The sequence below is a fragment of the Chiloscyllium plagiosum genome, chromosome 12, assembly GCF_004010195.1.
Source record: "Chiloscyllium plagiosum isolate BGI_BamShark_2017 chromosome 12, ASM401019v2, whole genome shotgun sequence".
Taxonomy (NCBI): Eukaryota; Metazoa; Chordata; class Chondrichthyes; order Orectolobiformes; family Hemiscylliidae; genus Chiloscyllium; species Chiloscyllium plagiosum.
The window spans coordinates 14491847-14515617 of NC_057721.1; the positions used below are offsets into that span (position 1 = coordinate 14491847).

The following is a 23771-nucleotide window of genomic DNA, read 5'->3' on the forward strand; positions in this document are numbered from 1 at the left end:
CTGTGAGGCAGCAGTGCTAACCACTGTGCCACCGTGCCGCCCACCGTGCCGCTTGGGAGACTTAAGTTTTGAAAGATTGTGGAAAGTGGCTGAAGGTGGCGCTTTCTTCAGGATTAATTACCCTGGCAGCAGAAATCATAATAGTCTGCCCCCACCCCAAGAGCTGTTGGCCAATCAGATTTTTGGATTGTTAGAAGGAGGTGAGGGAGGGTAGAATGGGTATCACATGGAGGTGGTTTGGGAAGGAGCAAGGGATCTGTGAGGCATGGCTTTTAGAGCCCATCACCACCACCCACCCCTGCCCCCAACATTTGCAATTTCCAAAGCCTCAAGTCATTTTACTGTCGGCGCATGACATAAATATAAGGTGTGATGTTAATCTTTGTCATCTTTAAAAGAAAAGTACCTTAAGAATATTTTACATCCACCTGATTAGGGAGGCAGGGTTTAACGCCTCTTTTAATCATGACAATGTACACTTCCTATTTAATGATGTGGAAGTGCTGGTGTTGGATTGGGGTGGGACAAAGTTAAAAATCACACAACACCAGGTTCTAGTTCAACAGGTTTATTTGGAAGCTTTTGGAGCACTGCTCCTTCATTAAGTAGATGTGGAGCAGCTGTAGCCTTTTGCTGTAAATTCTGTCTCTTATAATCCTGCTCCACAGCTACCTGATGAAGGAGCAGTACTCTGAAAGCTAGTGCTTCCAAATAGACTTGTTGGACTATAACCTGGTGTTGTGTGATTTTTAACTTCCTATTTAATGTTCAAGTCTTGCTGTAGACTGGAAACCTCAACCTTTTTAGATTAGATTACTTACAGTGTGGAAACAGGCCCTTCGGCCCAACAAGTCCACACCGACCCGCCGAAGCGCAACCCACCCATACCCCTACATTTACCCCTTTAACCTAACACTACGGGCAATTTAGCATGGCCAATTCACCTGACCCACACATCTTTGGACTGTGGGAGGAAACCGGAGCACCCGGAGGAAACCCACGCAGACACGGGGAGAATGTGCAAACTCCACACAGTCAGTCGCCTGAGTCGGGAATTGAACCCGGGTTTCTGGCGCTGTGAGGCAGCAGTGCTAACCACTGTGCCACCGTGCCGCCCGAGATGTGAGCACTATTACAGGACCAAGCCAACCCTGACAGCAAAAACAAACAAACCCATGCCATATTACAGATGCAAAACAGGTCAGAAGCTGAGATTTGTTTCAAGTGCATCTCAAACCGCAACATGATGTTTCTGGAAAGGAATCTCTCAGTGTTTGAGTTAATGATGGTTTGTAACAAGGAAAGCAAACTTACTCAAAAATGAGGTATGTCACCAAGGTCATAGCCAAGCAAATCGAAGAAAGGCCACATCCTATGTAGGTGATGAAACTAAGAATTCGCTGCTGGACACGATCAGTTATAGGTTCTCTGGAAATCGCCTACAAAATGCCACAAAATTGGAGGTTAGAAAACGATCCTGCGAAACTGGAATATAAAGCAGAAAGTTGCGAATGTCTGCAGTTCAAGTTACACATGAAAGAGATAGGAAGGTAAACGATTCAATGTAAGGTTACATTGGAATTATTTAGTTTTTATATTGATGACGAAAAAGACACATTTCATCAAAACCTTTCACCCTGTACTTATGAGGACAATTCACAAGAAATACCATTGCAATGAAAAATCAATAATACTTTGTATGGTTTATGTATAGTATGAGAGGAAAGTGCCGTTTGGTAGACTCTGACTGGCAGAGGAATTTTATTGGGCAACACACCAGCTTGATAATGAATGATAGATAATGGCCGGGCTATGTTTAAATTGATTGGTCCTGAGAAATAAATCAGAGAATGACTGTTGCTATTTTGTTTAGCTGGAACAGGCGTAATGTGTGTACATGTTCCTTCTGGCAGCAAAGTACTTTTGTCTGTTAGAACTCTTGTTTCATCTAATTAAATACAGCAACACCAAAGTTACACGTTAAGCACAAATATGCCTAGAAATCACGATTGGTGATAACAGCAGCTAAACACTTAACAGGAATTCAGATGAACAAGCCATGCATTGTACCAATGCAGGCATCAATATACAGCACTGTAAAACCCTGGGATGAACTTTACAGACTCCATCAAGCACTTTATTTACCGCTGTGGGGGTGGGGGGGGGGGCATGTAAGATATGTAGAGCTTCTAGTTCATCTCCTTCCCACCCATTTTCGACCTAAAATGAATGCCAAAGTTTGCAGTCTGCCCGCCACTTTAAAAAGTATTATTAGCGGGCAACATGCCAACTGAACCTGAGTATTATCACTGGTTAAAAAGTGGGAAGGAAGGGATCGGGGGCTGGTTACAACCTTTATGTGGGTCCCTTATGCATATTGTGCAAATCTCTACTCCTACACCCACCCAGGATGTCGTCCTTCCCATATCACTTCCCTTTTGCCCAAAGAACCCACCCTTCAGCCTCTTGTTCCCTTGGCTCCTTGATCTGGGTCTTTATGGGTCCAGATAGCATGGCTGTCCACATCTGGTTTCAGCATTAGAGTGCACAGGAGATTTCAAAATCAAACACTTTGCACCTCAAAAAGCTGCCAATGCATCAACCACCATTTTTTAAGCAGGTAAGATGTCTTCCTGTGACCCACTTTGGCAGATGGAATTCTTTGCGGATGTATTTAACTTGGGCACCACCATGCATGTAGGAACCTAGGGTTAGGTTTACCTGCTACTGGCTGGATTTCTCTAGACTCAGGAAATCCAGCAATGGGAAAAACACTCTTTGGAAGGCAGGAGTTCTTCCCTGGCTTTCTCAGTGGATCCTTTCTGCCAAGGATTGTCTCTCATTTCCACCAGGATCGGAACCTCCCCCATAGCACAATCCTTATCCCAACCCATGGGTCTCTCTCTCTCTCTCTCTCTCTCTCCCCCCACTTACTTAGGAATATCCTCTGTTATTCCCAACTGTATTGTTTTTCCTGACCAGTCAGCCAGTCAAGCTCGCCAATTCCTGGGAGGGAAATGGAAGAAGAAAATGATTATCTGTTTCCAATGTTAAATTCTTCAGGACTACGGTCTTCCCCAATTTGCAGGGTCTTGGATGTGGGAACCATGCTCCCATCCCCTCCCCTCTTCTTGACTTCTCATAACTGTTGGTTTCCCTACCCACTAGGAGAAAGTGAGGACTGCAGATGCTGGAGATCAGAGTCGAGAGTGTGATGCTGGAAAAGCACATCAGGTCAGGCAGCATCTGAGGAGCAGGAGAACTGATGGATCGGACAAGAGTCCTTCATCAGGAATCAACTTCATCAGAATTCCCTACCCACTTCCCCACATACTGAGTTCCACATGTGGTCTGCATCATCGACAAGCTGCTGGAAGTGGGCTGCAGGTGGAAATGAATTACTCGATTGAATTTTCTATCTTTCTCCTATTTTTGAATACTTTTCCTCTGCTGATTTTAATCACCTTAATTTCTTCACTGTTGGCCCTTAGGTCACCTTACATTCCTTGCGTCTAACAGGCACAAAATATCTGTTGAATGTCTCTGCTATTTCCTCATTCCAAATAATTTCTCCTGACCCTGCCTCTAAGGGACCAAAATTTATTTTAGCTTGTATCCTTTGTATACCTCTAACACTCTCACAGTCAGTTTTTATGTTCATAACTAGATTACTCTCATTCAATTTACTCTTTCGTTTTTATCAATTTTTGATGGCTTTGTGTAGATTTCTAAAATCCTCCCAATTCCTAAATTTATGATTAGCCTTTGCAACATCCTAAGTCTCCTCTTCTGCTGTATTACACTTAGCCTGTTTAGTAAGCCATGGAGCTTTTGTTTTTAAGAGTCTTGTCTTTTTGCCAGTACTTTGAATTCCTCCCAGGAAAGTGGGAGAAACAGAGAGCCATGACAGATTATAGTTAGATTCTGTCTCGACTGCTGCATCATTTTAATAGGTTGCAGGAGACCGGGAGCCCTGTTTGCAGCTCTGGAGAACCATGTGCACATAAGGTAACCCAAAAGAGGGGGCAGAAAAGAGGGTTTAAGAAGGAAAAATGCTGGCATACTGCGGGTTCTTATCGAAAAGTATAAGCACTCAGAGACTCCATAATAACTCTGGAATTTACATCAAAATCAAATATGACTGTCAATTAATATGAATTATTAACCCTCAGGATGTACTTCATACGTTCTTAGTTACAATTGCTATTTGATCACAAATACTTCATATTTAATATAATTTGAGGATCTTAACAACTCTTTTTAAGCACATGTTCATGCTGTAGGTATAAACTTGACAGTATGTTTTCTGATAAGGGCAAAAGTAGTTTTAATGAGAATAGGCAGACCATGCAGTGGTAACACAGAGGCAAAGGGCACTGATAGGTGAGGTCATACACACCCTGGCTGTGTCAGAGGATGGCTAGGGATTCAGGAGGATGTACCATTGCACCTAGTTCACCTTCTGCACAATTTTCCCTCCATTAGCTGCTAGTTTGTTAGATAAGAAACAATGTGGTATGCAAACTCAATGCACATGCAAACTCAATGATCTGAATTGCAATGAAAATATTAGTAAGGCAATAAATCGGTTTTGAATTTGTCGCTGGAATGTTGTCCAGTCAATTTACCTGATGTAGTTAGCTGATTGTTGGATACAATCAAGCAATTAACAAGTTGGTGATGTTGTTTCATTTCAATTCTGGCCTCCTTGTTATAGGAAAGGTGGTGTTAAACTCGAAAGAGTTTGGAAAAGATTTAACAGAAAAGACGTTACCAGGATTGGAGGGTTTGAGCTTTCGAGAGAGGCTGAATAGACTGAGGCTATTTTCTCTGGAGTGTCGGAGGCTGAGGGGGGACCTTTATAGAAGTTTAGAAAATCATGAGGGGCATGGATAGGGTGAGCAGCCAAAGTCTTTTCCCAGGGTAGGGGAGTTCAAAAGTAGAGGGCATAGGCTTAACTTGAGAGGGACCTAAGGGGCAATGTTTTGTGCAGAGGGTGGCGGGTGTGTGGAATGAGCTGACAGAGGAATTGATGGAGGCTGGTACAATTACAGCATTTAAAAGGCAATGGGATACTACATCAATAGGAAGGTTTAGAGAGATATGTGCCAAATGCTGGCAAATGGGACTCCATTAATTAAGGACATCTGGTCAGCATGGATGAGTGAGACCAACAGGTCTGTTTCTGTACTGTACATCTCTATGGCTCAATATCAAATACAGTTCCCTACTAGTAACATCGGAATAAACTGGGAACATAAGTAGTTAATTTTATTTTTGTCTTTTAAATTATCGTAGTAGCTTTTAGGTACTGAGATGTTAAGTCTCTAGACTAATCTAACACATGGAAGCATTTATTTATATTGGTCCTGACCATCTTTCTGCTGATTATATCCTGCTGTGCCTTGCAACATGATTATCTGACAGCAAACAATCTATAGTTTAATTGAAATGTCTGATCAGACTGCTGGCGTTTTCTGATCAATGAATTTTACCAAACCTACAGTCAGGTTAAGGGCTTATACTGAATAGATAAAAAAAAATGTTAAGTACTTCAATAAAAACCTTCTGGGCAAAAGAAGCCTGTGTCTCAACTGAAGCACTGTCAGCTAGTCAGCCTGGACCATGGAGTTCAATAAGGGCATTTGCCCGAAACGTCGATTCTCCTGCTCCTCGGATGCTGCTTGACCTGCTGTGCTTTTCCAGCAACACACTCTTGACTCTGATCTCCAGCATCTGCAGTCCTCACTTTCACCATGGAGTTCAATAGCCTCCTCAGAGTAAAGAGCTCCATGTGCAAGTTCATGCTAGGGATTGTATTTGGCAAATGTCCTCCTCACTTTCAGGGACAGTGAATGATGTCCATAGCTGTTTCAGAAAAAACAGGCATGGAGGACACGCAGCCAGGCCAAGAGGAGCAGCGTGAGGTCCTTGTATGTGGTGCTAATAGGGAATGTTTATTGCAAATGTTTATTGTGTAACCAATGGCACAAAACAACAAATTGTCATTTTGTGAGATCTTATGATCCAAAACTTGGCCCCATTTTACAGTACAGTTCAAAAGTCCCTCCTTAGACAAGTTCTGAGATTGTGAAACACATTTCTTCTTACTGGATATAAGAAAAATAATATATTTTTAGTCTGCACTGTATGCTCCATACTAGTTCAGGTTGAACCACTTATGTCTAATGAGACAGAATTATTGTACTTTGAACTTTCCAATTAGGTCATACTTAACATCAGAGTCAAAAAGTGTGGTGCTGGAAAAGCACAGCAGGTCAGGCAGCATCTGAAGAGCAGGACAGTCGACGTTTCAGGTAAAAGCCCTTCATCAGGAATGTCAGGCATTCCTGATAAAGGGCTTACGCCTGAAATGTTGACTCTCCTGCTCCTTGGATGCTGCCTGACCGCCTGTACTTTTCCAGCACCACACTTTTCGACTCTGATCTCCAGAATCTACAGTCTTCACTTTCTCCATATTTAACATCAGTCCAATTTCAACAAAAGCTGGCTGGGGGATTCTTTCATACAGTTTACATACCAGTAAGACACCGAAATGGGTCAGATGATTGCATTCACATACAGTCTGATTTGATGTGATCTGTGCTGTCGTACAACCTTGCGAATTCCATCCACCACTGCCATCTGCAAATATACCAAAATGTATAATGATTGAAACTGTCAGAGGGTCAGTTCTTGCCTGCCCTCCGACCAGGCAAAATACAGGAAATCCGTAATAAGTACAAGAAAAGCTGGACATCAAAAGTTCAGCAGGTCAGGTGAAAATCTGAGTCATTGATCTGAAACACTGGGTGGAATCTTGTTGGGACATTGGGGATTTCATTTGGCCACACCACAAGCCAATAAGGCAGTAGTGAGGCTACCAGCAGGTCTGCAGCTAGAATTAAGACCCTGGGATTGGGGGTGTGGGGTTCAGATATTTGGCTAACTGCAACTGAGCAAGATTGGTTCTGAGGAAGGATTGCTTGACCCAAAATGTTAACTCTGATTTCTCTCCAGTGATGCTGCCAGATCTGCTGAGCTTTCTAACAATTTCTAACAATATTTCTGTTTCCAACCGAGCAGGATTGGCTACATAGGGTATCCTGATGGATGTACTGCATGACAACAATCTTGTCTGTAGCTCAGTTAGGCATAACAGAGATGGCCACAATCTGTCAGTCAGTACTTCCTCAATTTTTGTTTTTGTAAAAACCTAATTTCTTTCTTTATATATAACTCCTTTTGACTCCTGGCAATACTTTCCACTTGTGAGACTGCTGTTGCTCTCTGTTGTTTATGCTTCCAGCCTAAGAGTTTATGACCTAACATGTACGAAAGGGTAGCCATATTCTGGTCTTGTAAATAACTACTTGCCGGTTGTAAGAATATTCTCTCCATTATTACAAAGACAGTCAGGAAGAGCTTGCTTTACCTCTGTCTATTCTGCTTTACTCCACCAAGTCTTCAAGATGACAGAGGGGTGGTGGTTGATGAAAGTATTCTACCTGGAGCTTGGTGGCCAGTGGTGTTCCGCAGGGATCTGTTCTGGGAGCTCTGCTCTTTGTGATTTTTATAAATACTTGGATGAGGAAATTGGAAGGGTGGGTTAGTAAGTTTGCCGATGACACAAAGGTTGGTGGAGTGGTGGATAGTGTGAAAGGCTGTTGTAGGTTGCAACGGGACGTTGACAGGATGCAGAACTGGGCTGAGAATTGGAAGATGGAGGTTCAATCTGGAAAAGTGTGGCGATTAATTTTGCCAGGTCAAATTTGAATGCAGATTACAGAGTTAAAGGCAGGATTCATGGCACTGTGGAGGAACAGAGGGATGTTGGGGTCCACTTCCATAGATCCTTCAAAGTTGCCACCCAAGTTGAAAGAGTTGTTAAGAAGGCATATGGTGTGTTGGCTTTCAGTAGCGGGGGGATTTAGTTTAATAGCTGCAAGGTTATGCTGCAGCTCTATAGAGCCTTGGTTAGACGATACTTGGAATATTGTATTCAGTTCTGGTCGCCTCATTATAGGAAGGATGCAGAAGCTGTAGAGATGGTGCAGAGGAGATTTACCAGGGAGCTGCCTGGACTGGAGGGCACGTCTTATGAAGAAAGGTTGAGGAAGCTAGGGCTTTTCTCATTGGAGCAAAGAAAGTTGAGAGGTGACTTGATAGAGGTGTACACGATGATGACAGGCATAGATACAGTGGATAGTCAGAGCCTTTTTCCCAGGGCGGAAATGGCTGTCAAGAGGGGGTACAATTTTAAGGTGATTGGAGGAGGTTTTGGGGAGATATCAGAGGTAGGTTCTTTATACAGAGTGGTGGGTGCGTGGAATGCGTAGTAGAGTCAGATATATTAAGGATATTTAAACAACCCCTGGATAGGCACATGGAAGACAGTACAATGAAGGGTATGTAGGTTAGTTTGCATCTTAGAGTAGGATAAAAGGTTGACGCAACATCGAGGGCCGAAAGGCCTCTATTGTATTGTGCTGTACTGTTCTGTGTTCTATGTTCATCTTTACAGTGGACGGTGGATATTGCAGTCAATTAAGTGTTAATGCTTCAGACCCATATACAACACTAAAAATGACATGGTCCAAGAGCCTATGAAGTTGCTGCCAGGTTTAGTGTGAAATTAATCCTGGTGTTTTATATTGTGAACTATAATACAACAATAGAGACTGCTGCTACAGCCATTCCTTGTCTCCACTCTTAGCCTTGTCAGAGGAGATCAGGGAATCCCTCAGGAAAATGATCCCCAGGCTATCAAATTGATTGATTGAGGCCAGGGTGTACTTTCATAATTCTGCTCCGGATCAGCAACAACAGAAGGTCTAAGTTGATATGTGACGTGAGGCAGAAACATGAGACTGGGTTCAGTGATTGTTAGTAACAGGTCAGTTCAGTGAACAGCTGCATTATGGGAATGGGGATGAGCATGACTAGTACAGAGTAACTGATCAAGCACAGGGCAGCACAGTGGCTCAGTAGTTAGCACTTTGCCTCAGTGTCAAGGATCTGGGTTCAATTCCAGCCTGGGGCAACTGTCTGCATGGGTTTCCTCTCACAATCCAATGATGTGTACCTTCAGTGGATTGGCCATGGCAAATTGCCCATAGTTTCCAGAAATGTGCAGGCTGGGTGGATTAGCCATGGGAAATGCAGGGTTATGGGGTTAGGGTTGCGGCATGGTCTGGCTGGATGCTCTTCAGAGTGTCAGTGTGAACTCAATGGGCTGAATGGCCAATTTCCACACTGCAGGGATTCTATGATTAGATTAGCTGCTTCTGAGAGAAGTGCTTGTCAGGATTCGGTAGCATGCTACCACAACTATCTGGATTTCTAACACCTTTAATGCAGCAGACTTTCCAAATATATTACAATAATGGAAGGAGAAAAAGATACTGGTAGTAGAATAATCAAGAAATCTGATCAGAAAGCAAACATAGGTCTTGAAGCAATGTTTGGAGAGCTGAAGGGAGGCAAAGCAAGATAGAATGTCACAGTGATGTACAGTACAAGAAAAAAGCCCTTTTGGCCTGTCAACTCTGAACTGGTTAAAAAAATTAACTAATCTTCTCCTGTGGTTTTCATTAGAACTGGAAAAAGTGAGAGGTTTAACCATCATGATTTACAGGAAGAACAGATACAGGGAAAGGAAGGAGAGGGGGAAAGCAAAATCAAATGGAAAGTTTATCTTTGTGTCAAAGAGGGAGCTAATGGCAACATCTTCAATTGTAATGGGCACATTGAGCAGTGGTAGCGGTTCATTCAGCCAGTTTGCTCATGCTCATGTAGCAGACAGAGGATACACCACTGTCACCACCATAACAGCTGTATTTGGTTTTGCCAGGTCACCTGCACCTCTGACCACCCCCACTCAAGAACATGGCACATTCTCTTGCAAATTCAAGAAATTTGTCTACTATGGACACGATGGGTGGTACGGTGGCTCAGTGGTTAGCACTGTTGCCTCACAGTGCCAGGGACCCCCAGTTCGATTCCAGCCTTGGATGACTGTGGAGTTTGCACATTCTCCCTGTGTCTCTCTGGGTTTCCTCCAGGTGCTCCGGTTTCCTCCCACAATCCAAAGATGTGCAGGTCAGGTGAATTGGTCATGCTAAATTGCCCACAGTGTTCAGGGATGTGTTAGGTGCATTAGTCAGGGGCAAATGTAGAGTAGTAGGGCAGTGGAATGGGTCTGGGAGGGTTACTCTTCAGAGGGTCGGTGTGGACTTGTTGGGCCTAATGGCCTGTTTCCAACTGTAGGGATTCTAAATCACTTTAGCACCTCCAATAACAATCCAGAGTACTTCGTAAAAATGAAAAGGTCCTATTCTGCAGTTGTTGGATGCTTAACCTTGCTGGTGTGGGGCTCATCTCACAGCCAAACACCTGTTGGCAGGCAGAGTAAATAGCAAAGAGGAGGCCTGCATATAAATTGTGCAAACTTGGAATCCTAATGTTTTATCAGCCATGAACTATGCAACAACGAGGATGGCTCTGATTCAAATCCTTTCAGCAGGGAACCTACTTTTGTGCATTCTCAAATAATCCCATGCAGATAGTGCAGATGGCAGTCAATGGTGCAGCCTGCTTCTAGGAATGATGATCAATCTTCATTCAATACAGATCTAGACAAACATATGATTTAGAAATAGGAGTAGGTCACTGAGTCACTTGAGTCGACTCCACCATTCAGTGAAATCATTGCTGGCCAATTACTCCATATTCCCACCTGCACCCAATAACCTTTCACCCCTTTGCTTATCAAGAGTCATCACCCTCTGCTGTAAAATCATTCACCCCTCTGCTTTCCACTCTCTTTTGTGGAAGACTGCTCCCAAGACTCACGAACCACTGTGGAAAAAAAATGTTCTCTTCATTTCTCTCTCAAATGGACAGCCCTTATTTTGAAACAGTGACTCCTAGTTCCAGATTCTCCAACAAGCGCAAATATTCTCTCCACCTTAGCCTGGTCAAGAGCACTCAGGATCTTCTACATTTCATCCAAGGCTATTTGTTTTCTTATAAACACAAGGAGATACCAGCTTAATCTGCTCAAGTTTTCCTCATAAGGCAGCCCCACCCATTTCAACTATTAGTCCAGCCCCCAACTATCTGAAACACAAACAGATTTGGCTGGAAAATTTCAGCAGGTCTGGCAGCATCTGTGGAGAGAAATCAGAGTTAATGAAGATTTAAAATCGAGTGTGGCGGGTTTTCGGGCCTAGTTTTGGTTCAGGCACATTCTTCTCACAAGGAGCCAACAGCCACCCATTCTGGGAAAGCCTCCTGCTGTTGTCACAGAGGGGAAAAGGGAGCACAGTTCCTGATTGGTCGGTGCTGGTCAGGTGCTAGTTCATGTTGCCTGCCACCTCAACACACCATCCTGTTTCTTAGCCAACATCTCTGTCTCAGGCCTGTTGCAGTGCTCCAGCAAAGCTCTACACAAAAGCTGAAAGAATAGCATCTCATTTTCAGCTTGGAAACCCTGCAGCCTTCCAGAGTTCAACAATATTAAGGCTTTCCCTCACACCCACACGCCAGGCCTTGTCATTATACGAGCTGCTACCGCACACTACTCATTGTCAGGTGCTAATTATCTCCAGTAGCAGCTATTCATTCCTCCAGACTGACTTCCTGTCCAACTGTTTTTCTCTCTCTTATGAATCAAACTCCACCTATTGATTACTCTCTCCCCTTCCCATCATCCCATGTTCTGTTAAAAAAAAACTATCCTTTTTCTGGCTAACATCAGTTCTGAAGAAATCCAACTGAACCCTGAAACGTTAACTCTGATTTTTCTTCACAGACACTACCAGAGCTGCTGAGATTTTCTGGCAATTTCTGCTTTTGTTTCAGATTTCCAGCGTTCGCAGTTCTTTCGGCTTTTTGTCCAATTATATGAACACGTGCCACATGTCGCTATTTGTGAGATTTTAGCACATACAAACTGTGTCTGCTGTTCTTGCCCATAGTACAACTACACCCCCAAAATTACTGGATTAGTTATGGAGCACTTGGGAAAGCCCGAGACTATAACAAGTGCTAAATCAATATAATATTGTTTGTCTGTTTAAATGTTGCCTGAATTACTCACTGTTTTTCCGGAAATCCCAGAATACACACTCCACAGTAAGATTATCCTGTAATTACAGAACATATTGTTAATAATTAATCTTTTAGTAATTAAATAAAAGGTACCGTGTATGTGGTTTATACAGAGTTAACCATGCATAACATTGTACAATTTTTCCATTGGTCATATTGGGAAAAGAGACAAATGGATGCCATATGATTTCTGGCTGAATTGATGCGATCTGATACCTGCCTTAGATTGATATTTGCCATTTTTCTTGCCACCTCAGATTTTGCAGGCATGGCCAACAACATGTCAGCTAATGCCTCTCAGCCATTTCAATATCCCCCTAGGAAAATTCATGCCCAGCCATCCATGGTGTATATATTCCTCCTGTTTAAGCTCTCTTATTTTATTTGTCCACATTAAACTCCCTTAGCTATTAATCCACCTAGAACATAACCACATAACCTACCATCTTGTAGCAATTTGGGGTGGCATGGTAGCTCAGTGGTTAGCACTGCTGCCTCACAATGTGAGGGATCCAGGTTCAATTCGCAGCCTCGGGTGACTGTCTGTGTGGAGTTTGCACATTCTCCCTGTGTCTGCGTGGGTTTGCTTTGGTTTCCTCCCACAGTCCAAACATATTCAGGTTAGATGAACTGGCTGTGCTAAATTGCTTGCAGTGTTCAGAGATATGTAGGTTAGGTGCATTAGTTAGGGGAATTGGTTTAGGTGAGTTACTCTTCAGAGGGTTGGTGTGGACTTGGGCTGAATGGCCTGTTTCCACACTGTAGGGATTCTTAAAAAATGTCTTATAGCCACTAATAAGCTTTCTTAATTTAATATTTGAATCATATCCCTCACAACTGAAAGCAAATGATCACATTGTACTGACTAGCAATATAATGTCCGGCATTTGTGTGAATTGAACAGGAGCTCCGGATTTCAGTTATACCTGAGCGAGCTGAAGATTCTTGAATGTGATTTTGACTGGATCCGCCAAGTCACTGATGCTGATATTTGCATTAACACTGGATGCAATGATGTGACTATTCAACATAGATGTGTTGGTAATGTTGGAATCCTGAAATGAAAAAAAAACGTATTTGTTAAAAACCAGAAGAACAGTAAACCTAATCAGAAAAAAAAAGATGCATTGCTCCCTGATCAATTACAAGAAAATAGGTCAAGGAATCTTAGGCAATCTGCCACTAACAATCAATTTTGTACAGTTTCAGAAAGGGCATTGGATTGGCAGGGCAAATGTGACAAGAAGTAAGGTAATATGAGCAATGGCTTGACTTGTACTTTTGGAATATTGTGCACAATTTTGGTCTCCCTGCTATTGGAAGGATGTTGTGAAACTTGAAAGGGTTCAGAAAAGATTTACAAGGATGTTGCCGGGGTTGGAGAGTTTGAGATAGAAGGGGAGGCTGAATAGACTTTGGCTGTTTTCCCTGGAACATTGGAGGCTGAGGCGTGACCTTATAGAGGTTTATAAAATCATATGGGGCATGGATAGGATAAATAGACAAAGTCTTTTCCCTGGGGTGGGGGAGTCCAGATCTAAGGGACAGAAGATTTAGGGTGAGAGGGGAAATATTTAAAGGGACCTATGGCGCAACTGTTTTACGCAAAGAGTGGTGTGTGTATGAAATGAGGTGGTGGAGGCTGGTACATTTGCAACATTTAAAAGGCACCTGAATGGGTAACATGAATAGGAAGGGTTTAAAGGAATATGGACCATGTGTTGGCAAATGGGACTAAATTTATTTAGGATATTTGGTCAGCATGGACAAGTTGAACCCAAGGGTCTGTTTTCTCTATGACTATAATAATTCCTTAGGTCTTATGCAATGCCATGTAGTGCCATTCCAATGGTGAAAGACTCCAGGAAATTCAAGGATTTTGAAATGTCTGAGCCCAATTCTTTCTCATTCTTAATCTTAATGTGAAGCTCTTGAGGATGCATTATGGTCTAGTGTAAACAAAAATGTTTAACAAAATCAACAAATGGAAAGATACCTGGAACAATGTTGGTTTCTCATGGAAAGAGAATTGAATTCTTGAAACGCTATCCAGCTCCTCTAAAGAGAGATTCTTGAATAGGGAGGATGGAAGTTCAATCATTGCAAAACCTGCCTGAGGTGATCCTTCATCTAGAGAGTCCTGAAGGAAAAGAGAGTGTGGATACACAGAATGTCGAGAGACAAATTGTTTGTTTCCTTTTAACAAAATGCTGAAGGAGGGAAACAGGACATCATCCTCAGTTTATTTTGGGGCTATTGGATTGTCTTAATGTAGTAAATACAGGAAGATCAGGTAGGGAGGAGCACATGGAGGCTGTACCATGTTCAACCTGCCTCATCTCCAAAATCCTCATCCCCAAATCCATTTGAATTCTCTCACACTGTTTCCTTCTATGTTGTAATATTATGGGAAGCTGGGTTGAACTGAGTCCCTAATGTTGTCCCACCAGTTGAGAGTTTTACCAAAGACAGGACTGGCTAGTGACAAGTATCCTGCCATAGAAAAGCAGGAAGTGGGTTTACACTTGTACTACTCTGAAAAAGAGTCATGCCGGACACTGAGGACTGCAGATGCTGGAGATCAGAGTCGAAGAGTGTGGTGCTGGAAAAGCACAGCCAGTCAGGCAGCATCCAACAAATAGGAGAATCAACGTTTCGGGCATACGCCTTCCATCAGGATTCCTAATAAGTGGCTTGTGCCTGAAACATCGATTTTCCTGCTCCTTGGAAGCTGCCTGACCAGCTGAGCTTTTCCAATGCCACACCCTTTGACTCATGCTGGACACGAAAAGTTAACTCTCTTTCTCTCTCTACAAACACTGCCACGGTTTTCCCAGCATTCTCTGTGATGATTACAAATGGCAGAATTTGGAATTGTGTAACTAGCAGAATGACAGCCCTCCTCCTGTCAGCTGAGTGCAAGTGGCACCTCAGCGTGAGTCGGGGAAGAAGAGGCTGGTGCTATTTTTATGCAAAGGTTGGCAGGGAGCAGGAAGACAGCTCCTTCAGTGATTTGCTTGAAGGGTTTCTCCTATCAGGGCAATATGACAACTTTTATTTTTAAACAGAAGTTTCGTCAGCCTCTGTCCAGTACCTTTGCATGCCTCAGTAGCCGAGAGTACACCTAATGGAATTCCTGAGTTGGCTGAACTCCAAGCTATAATACAAACCAGCTCCAGATAAAGGACAACATCAAAATATGTTATTGCTAAAATAGATGTTAATGCTATTATAGTGACCTCATCAATTTGCAGTGCAACTCTGACAGGGGGTAGGTAAAGTGACACTGTTGTCTTAATGACCTTACAATTAGCCCACTAGTAGCTCCTCTTTATCACATCTTTATTACGCCCATCTTTATCACATGACTGAAATCCCTGCTTGTTGAATTGTTTGCTACTCCCATTCTCTGATTCTCGGTCACTTCCAGAGGGACAGCAGGATTCCAGGCCAAGTTAGGCTTACGCCTGAAACGTCGATTCTCCTGCTCCTCGGATGCTGCCTGGCCTGTTGTGCTTTTCCAGCAGCACACTCTCGACTCTGCATTAGAATGTGCCTCAAAACCTCCTTCTCTATCTCCAAGCTGTTAGCTGGAAAGAGACCTGCTCTTTGCCTGCAGGAAGGAAATAGTATTGGCTCCAACTCACAGAGAAAACTGTTATTGGACACGAACATCCAGGAAGTTGTAACTCACATGAACTGATTCCTTTCATACTAAATCTTGTAATTTATTAATTTATCACCACTCTTGTCATGCTTTCCTTGTTTTTAGTCAGAAGACACATGACACCACATTACAGTCCAATAGGTTTACTTAATATCAGAAGCTCTCAGGTTAGAGCACACTATTCTTAATTTTATCTTAAAATAATGTTATGTGGGTTCATTTCAAAAATTTGAATCCACAAATCAGGGTACGGGGAACATCTTTTGGCCTACCTCTGTAAAGAATGGGAGTAACTACTTCACTGGCTAGGGGGTTAAGAGAGGAAAAGTAACCATATTATAAATTCAACCCATTTCCCCTCTTTGTCCCCTACTGGGAGTCTAGAACCTACATGAATAGCACAAGCAACTGTGCAGCCTCTTAACTGAGTATAGAGGAACCTCGATTATCCAGCATCCCATTATCCGAGTTTCGGATTATCTGGAGAAGATCGCAAGGTTCCAATGCTTGACTAAACTGTGTTATCCGGCATTTGATTATCCAAAGGTTCGACTATCTGAACAAACTACTCCCCGCCCGTGCCATTCAGATAGTCAAGGTTCCTCAGTAGAATAGTTTAGGAATGAGAAGAGTGTGAACCTAGATATTAGAAGATTTAATGCAATTTTAAGTCCCCCACAGAAATTGAAAGATAAATAGAAGATTGAATTAAAAGAATAAGTTTAAAGGCTCAGCAAGAGAAAGTAAAATAGCACTTTTAATTATTTAAAATCTCTAACGATAATTACCCCGTAAATACTAGTGTAAAAGTTGAATTTTTTAGACTATTTGTTAAGGCTAAATTTATGGGGTTGACTATTACATGGATACTATTTTTGAGGGACTGAAATTCATGCTACAGTCCAAAATACCATATCATTAGCAGAAGCCCAACTGACTTCAAAACAAATTAAAAAAACACAACGAAATATGGTGATTCCACAAGTGCTACAGGGGAACTGACATCCGCTGAGCTGCTCACAAAGGGAGGTTGTCACCTGACTCTGATCTGATGCATCTTTAACTTTCACAGCAAATTCTTTCATTTCCCTCCATTTCCTCTTATCTACTGCTGTTTTACTTTTTCAAAATAACATTTTAAGCTTTTATTTCTGATTAAAAGAAAGTTATCAGATGTTTGACTCTCAAAGTCTCACTGTAGCCATGAGAAATAGTCAACAGCTGCACGGTATTTATAGTGAAGGAAATGCATATGGGCCTAACTTATATAGAAAATGATGGTGTGATAAACTTTGTATCTCACTAGTTATACTAATTATAGTGTTCATCCGATAATGAACTTAAGAAATCCGTAGCCTAATACTGGTGTTAATTGTACATCAGAACACATAATAGCATGAGAAAAAGAATTCATTCCCTCAGTGTCACACTTATGTATACCTTGACTCATATATGTTGATCTGTTATCTGTGAAGAACATAGGGCTGACTTTTACATGAGACATATGGAAAATTCCTGATATTTTGGCCAAAACTAGGGGGTCGATGTTTACATGACATCGATTTTTACTTGAGTATATACAGTAAAATCTGAAAGGTTTTTCCACACCTCAAAGTTAATTTTCAGTCCCGGAGAGGGCTGTTTTGTAATAAATACATGATATTACATTGTTGAAAGGAGATTTACAATGATACATACACGCTCTAACATTTGTGAGCAAGTTTAGCATGCAATTGAGATAAGTATAAGAACCTCTCCACCCTTCAGGCTCTCTGTCTTTATTTCTGATGAAGGGCTTTTGCCCGAAATGTCGATTTTACTGCTCCTCGGATGCTGCCTGAACTGCTGTGCTCTTCCAGCACCACTAATCCAGAATTTGGTTTCCAGCATCTGCAGTAATTGTTTTTACATAAGTATAAGAACGTCATGCCATTCAATGTGTTTGGTGATCAGAAGGTGACATGGCAATTTTGGGAAGCTATCTGAGGAACATGGAATCCTGGACAGCAAATGGCAGATTTACGTTTGTACCTGCATGTGTTCAGTCCCCAGGCGTGGCTGCCCTTGTGTCATGTTAATGATAACAAACATTGTTAACCTCACTGTCATTACTGCAGAACCCAGCCAGATAGGTTTGGAACAACCGCATTGATAAACAGAGTGGAAAGATTGGGTCTGTTGTACCTGCAGGTTGGTAATGTTGCTGATGCTGAAGTCTGCCCCGCCGAAGGCAGTAGCATTGATTTTGTTCACAGCCAGAGCCAAGAAAGGGGAGGTGATGTTTATTGACTCAGTTGAAAATTGCAGCTTCTCGCCGATTCTGTCCACAATATTCAATATCCTAATTTAAAAAAAACGCAATCAATAGCTAGAAGGACGGTTTATCGTGTAAGAATAACATAGGGAGAAAGGTATGCAGGTAGATGTTCATGCCTTATTATGAGTACAGAAACCCACACAAGAAAGGTCCTTTTGTTCTTCTATTTAAGTACTGTTTCTGGGCAAGTTACTGGATTTCATTGTACTTTGTTAACATCTAGAAAAAGGCAGAGAACTGTTCACTAGTAAGACTAATTTAGGTTCTGTTCTAATGTACCAATCCAAGGAAGCTTGGCTCTGTGCATCCTCTCTCTCAATATGTTTGGTCAATAACATCAAAAAAAAGAGAAGTAATAGGCCATACATTGCTCCTCCATCACTCAGTAAGATCACAGCTTTGACATCAATCCACTTTCCTCCCCTTTTGCAAACACCCCTTTTAGGGTCCAAACTCTATCAAACTCCATTTTGAAGTTACTCTTTGACTAAACATGCCCAATCCTCTCCGTTTAAAGAAAAAACAGGAGGCAGTGAGTCTTTTGGAGATGATTCAGTCATTGAGTTGGTTCAAGACTGAGACAGACCAATTTCTATGCATTTGAAAATGTTGAAGGATATGACAGCGCAGGAAAAAAAAGTAGATTGGTCATGATCCCATTAAATGATCAGCTCAAAGGGCTGAATTGTCCATTTCTGTTCCAGTGTTTTATGTTTTTATGTAATACTCCACTGTCAAACACATCCTACATTAGAAAGTCAAACAGGTCACAAAGATGAGACAGTTACTCTGGTACGTATGATGATGGATAAGGATTCATTAAGCAAACAAGTGACTGCATCAGAAACAAAAACAAGTTGCTGGAAAAGCTCAGCAGGTCTGGCAGCATCTGTGTAGAGAAATCAGAGTTAACATTTTGGGTCCAGTGACCCTTCCTTAGAATCCCAGTTCTGCGATCACCAAACCCAAAACATTAACTCTGATTCCTCTCCATAGATGCTGCCAGACGTGCTGAGCTTTTCCAGCAACTTCTGTTTTTGTTTTTCATTGACAGCATTTTTCGGTTTTAATTTAGTAGGTAACTGCATCAAATCTTATTCACGCAGTTCAGTCAATACAAAGGAAGAATGTTGACCTTCCACAATGATAAGGTTGGGATTAGTGGGGATTTCCATTTGTTATAAACTGTGAAACCCAACTGCAAGCAGGCATCAGAGCCGCCCCGCATTTGCCACGGGACTATGCCTACATCGGTAAAACTATAGGAATTCATTTTGTGTTTTAAACGGCAGCCGCAGCTTAAACCCACAGAACTCAGCAGCTGCCGGTCCGCCCACATGACCGGGAGATGGGAGCCAGAGGACAGATCAAATCCACACTAGGCCAGACACTAACCATGACTCATAGACCAAAACTCCGGAGCTAATTAATATGGAAACCCATCTCCTAATCAAATCAAGAGACTGACTGAAACACACCCATATTCATCAATACAGAACCATCCTGACACAAAGGACAGGCATCCACCAGACAGGAACGAACAGACTAATACACACCAGCACCCCAAGGGAACAAAGGGGGGTGCTAGCCCCCAGCCCTCACAGAGAGAGACAAGCAGATAGTACCCGGACCCGTTTACATAATCCAATACTGTATCAATAAACGTTACCGATTGTTGAGCCGCACTCTGGGCTCGGACTGATATCATTTCATCTGCGCTAACACAACCAACCATGAAAATGCTGATGTCTGGTCTAAATGTTACACATTTGGGTGCCTGAGCAACCAACTCTACAAAGCAGATCACAAATTATGCTAATGAGGTTCAATTTCTCATATTTTAACAACCACTTGAATTTAACATCTGCAGGCTGAGTTTCCCAGAGTTAAAGGGAGGCAAATACTCCAGTACTCTGTGCAAGTGCTTTTCCAGCACTGCTTATGGGGCGAGAGAAGCAAAGGGTTTTCTTTGCCCCCCAATCAAACATGCTGCAATTCTGCCAACTTCTACCATTTAATAATCCTTTGTCCCTATGTTCAACTCCCTCAATTTCTATTGATTCTTGATCTTTTCAAGAGCTGGTGTTTTCTCCGTGTGCTTTCCTGATCAATAGCCAGATGGGAAACAGAGTTAAGAAATTTTAATTTAAAAATCACCAGGATTTTGCCTTCCCAGAGTTTCCCGATTTCCAGGCCATAGACACACTCCTAGGTCCCTCCCTACCTCCCCATAATTATTATGGTCATAGACTGTGAAGAAAATAAATACTCACTTACAGATCTCTCTTCAATTCCATGACCTTCTTCAAATTCAAATACTCTCTTGAAGGATATTCTGGTCTCTTTTTTCAATTTGACATCATTTGCTCTACCGCTGATGCTTATGTCTTGAGTTGTCTAAGACCTATGCTCTGTATTTTATTCCATAAGTCTCCCCATTCTGTATTCCTTTCACTACGTTAAATGCTCCTTAAAACCTACCTCTTTGATGAGCTTTTGCTCACCTGTCCGAACAACCCCTTAAATAAGTGCAAATTGTATAGATACGGTCCCGGAAAATATATTAGCAATTGAAAAATAAACAAAATGGCTGCATTACCTAATGTGTTCTGTCAAATTAACTTACTGTCTGGAAGATGAGGCAACAGCATCAAGTGAAGCATTGATGAGGTTGCTTATCGTGTTAATAAGTGTTACTGCCAGCCCCTCATTTATGCTTTCCCGTTGCAATATTTTCTCCAGTTGGCTCACAATTAAAGCAACAGCACTTGCATCTGTAGGACTAATCATGAGTGGATTTTCTGAAATGACAAAGACAATGGAATGATGATGGAATATTATAGCTTCTTTCATCGCATTTCTCTTGGCTAATCTAAAAGTCTTCCTTCTCAGACATCAAATGATTAAGATTTACAATGTTTTCAAGAGAACAAAGTAGAACAGAAAGACTCCCTCAAAATCTAATCACTTCATAAGTAAGTGTTATTGCTTCAAAATATGACAATGATAAAGATTTCTGAATTTAAAATTCTGAACCTCCAGTGGGTTTCTAAAAGCCTGATGACATATAATTTCTACATCTCATTATTTTTTGGGATAAGGCTGATGCTTGCAAGAGGTGATGATTGGGATGTTAATCAAGTGGGCTGCTTCGTCATGGATGATACTGAGTCTTTTGAGTGTTGGTACTGCAGTCACTTGGGCACATGAAGGGTATATCATCATACTACTGAGCTGTGTCGTGTAGGTAGTGGACAGGAGGTAACTCACTCACTCAAATTCCCAGCCTTTGACTTGCTCTTGTCATCACAGTACTTATAGGGTTTGCCCAGTTATAGGGTTAGATATAACTTTCCAGGATTTTAGTTGATGGTAATGCTCTGGCGTATCATGGAAGCATGATTTAGATTAGATTACTTACAGTGTGGAAACAGGCCCTTCGGCCCACCAAGTCCACACCGACCTGCCGAAGCGCAACCCACCTATATCCCTACATTTACCCCTTCACCGAACACTACGGGCAATTTAGCCTGGCCAATTCACCTAACCTGCACATCTTTGGACTGTGGGAGGAAACCAGAGCACCCGGAGGAAACCCACAGAGAGATGGGGAGAATGTGCAAACTCCACACAGTCAGTCGCCTGAGGTGGGAATTGAACCCGGGTCTCTAGCGCTGCGAGGCAGCAGTGCTAACCACTGTGCCGCCCACTAATTAGAACCTTTCTTGTTCGAGATGTTCATTGCCTGGGACTTTCAACACCAAATGATATCTACTACTAAGTGAAGAAAAAGCCTGTGAGTTGTTTTGTGTATTGCACTGAAAGGAACTCGACTTATGGATTCACAGTAAGCAGCTGATATTGAGTAAACTTTATTTACACCTTCCAACACAGAGGGCTAATGTGTGGCATGGATCTGTGCTGGTGTCTCAGGTTTTCACAATTTAATTCAATGACTGAGACGAGAGGAGTGGGAGTGGGTCCATGTGGTGCAGCAGTGGTGTCCCTACATCTAAGCCACGAGTTCCAAATTCAAGTCTCACCTTCTCCAGAGGGTGAAACAGATTGATTAGAAAATATTTAGATGAGAGCCAGGAGGGTTCTTGTGGCACAGTGGTAGTGTCCTTACCTCTAGGATAGATGGTCTGGGTTCAAATCCCAACTGCTCTAGACATGTGGAATAACATCTCTGAGCAGGTTGATTAGAAAATATGTAGATGAGAGGATTGAAGGCATGCTGATTAAACTTGCAGATGACCCAAAGATAAATAGGAGAGAATGCTACAAGGAACACCTAAGGAGATTGCAGATAGAGCATACATTGGTTAAGTGGATGGGCAAAGATCTGCCAGTAGAATCCCACACGACAAAACGTGAAGTTTTTCACTTCAAGAGGAAATATAAAACAGAAAGGTCTCAGCAAAATGGAAAACAATTGCAGAATTTTGAAGCACATTGGGATCATGATGTTCTAGTGCACCTGTCACAACAGGTTAGTATGTAAATACAGCAAGTAATTAAGAAAGCTAATGGAATGCCTTTCTTTATACTGAGAAGAATTGGACATAAAGTTATACTTCAGTTATACAAGGTACTGATGAGACCACACCTTGAACATCGAATACGGTGGTTCATTTAAGGACGGATAAAAATGTACTGGAGGCAGCTCATAGAAAAAAACAATGAGTGGATTAACTTATTTTGATAGGTTGGACAGACGGTGCTTCTTTCCACTGGAGTTTAGAATGAGAGGGTTATTTGATTGAAATGTAAAGGTTGCTGAATGATCTTGCAAGATAGACATTGAAAGGATCCCTCCTGTTGGGGAGTCTGAAATTTGATATCTCCCTTTAAGGACAGACTTGGGATTTTATTTTTCTCTCACAAGGTTGAGTGACATTGGAACTCTCTGCCTCAGAAGGCAGTATAGGTCAGAAGGTCATGAAAAATATTTAAGGTGGGGCTACATTGGGGTGGCATGGTGGCTCAGTGGTTAGCACTGCTGCCTTACAGCACCAGGGTCCCAGGTTCAATTCCAGCCTCAGGCAATTGTCTGTGTTGAGCTTGCACATTCTCCTCATGTCTGCGTGGGTTTCCTCTGGGTGCTCTGGTTTCCTCCCACAGTTCAAAGATGTGCAGGTCAGGTGAATTGGTCACACTAAATTATCCATAGTGTTAGGTACATTAGTCAGAGGGAAATGGGTTTGGGTGAGTTATTCTTTGGAGGGTCGGTGTGGACTTGTTGGGCTGAAGGGCCTGTTTCCACACTGTAGGGAATCTAATCTAGATTGATTCCCTTGCCTAAGCAGCAGCTAAGATGTGTCTGTGTGTGTGTGTGTGTGTGTTGGGGTTGGTGGAAATGTGGACTTGGAAACAAAAAGAGATAAGCTGTGATCTCATTGAATGGTGGGGTGACCTGAGGGGCTGAATGGCCTACTCCTATTACTAATTCATGTGTTTCTACAATAGAATGCTCTGGTCTTGTGATAAGCTAAACTAACCCCACATTTAACAAAAAGCAACCTGTCTATGTAAATTGCTCATGTAAATTTCCAAAAATATAATGGAACAAACAATACCTTAAATTTCAACATTTGCGAATACTTACCTATTGCTGTTATAACATAACCAAAACATATACCACTGTATATAACCAAGGCTGAGAAGAATTGG

General features: G+C 42.1%; 1 protein-coding gene across 44 annotated transcripts in view; it reads right to left on the reverse strand.

Annotated features, from left to right (window-relative positions):
• Positions 1-23771, reverse strand: part of LOC122554996 (adhesion G-protein coupled receptor G2-like) — a 226179-nt gene that overhangs the window by 18829 nt on the left and 183579 nt on the right. For all 44 annotated transcript variants that reach the window (XM_043700548.1, XM_043700549.1, XM_043700544.1 and 41 more), the window contains 7 exons: positions 20725-20899; positions 17966-18122; positions 14111-14254; positions 13041-13169; positions 12104-12149; positions 6542-6645; positions 1315-1439 (listed from right to left, as the gene is read on the reverse strand). In XM_043700548.1, the coding sequence (XP_043556483.1) occupies positions 1315-1439; positions 6542-6645; positions 12104-12149; positions 13041-13169; positions 14111-14254; positions 17966-18122; positions 20725-20899 (880 nt within the window). The remainder of the gene's footprint in view (positions 1-1314; positions 1440-6541; positions 6646-12103; positions 12150-13040; positions 13170-14110; positions 14255-17965; positions 18123-20724; positions 20900-23771) is intronic.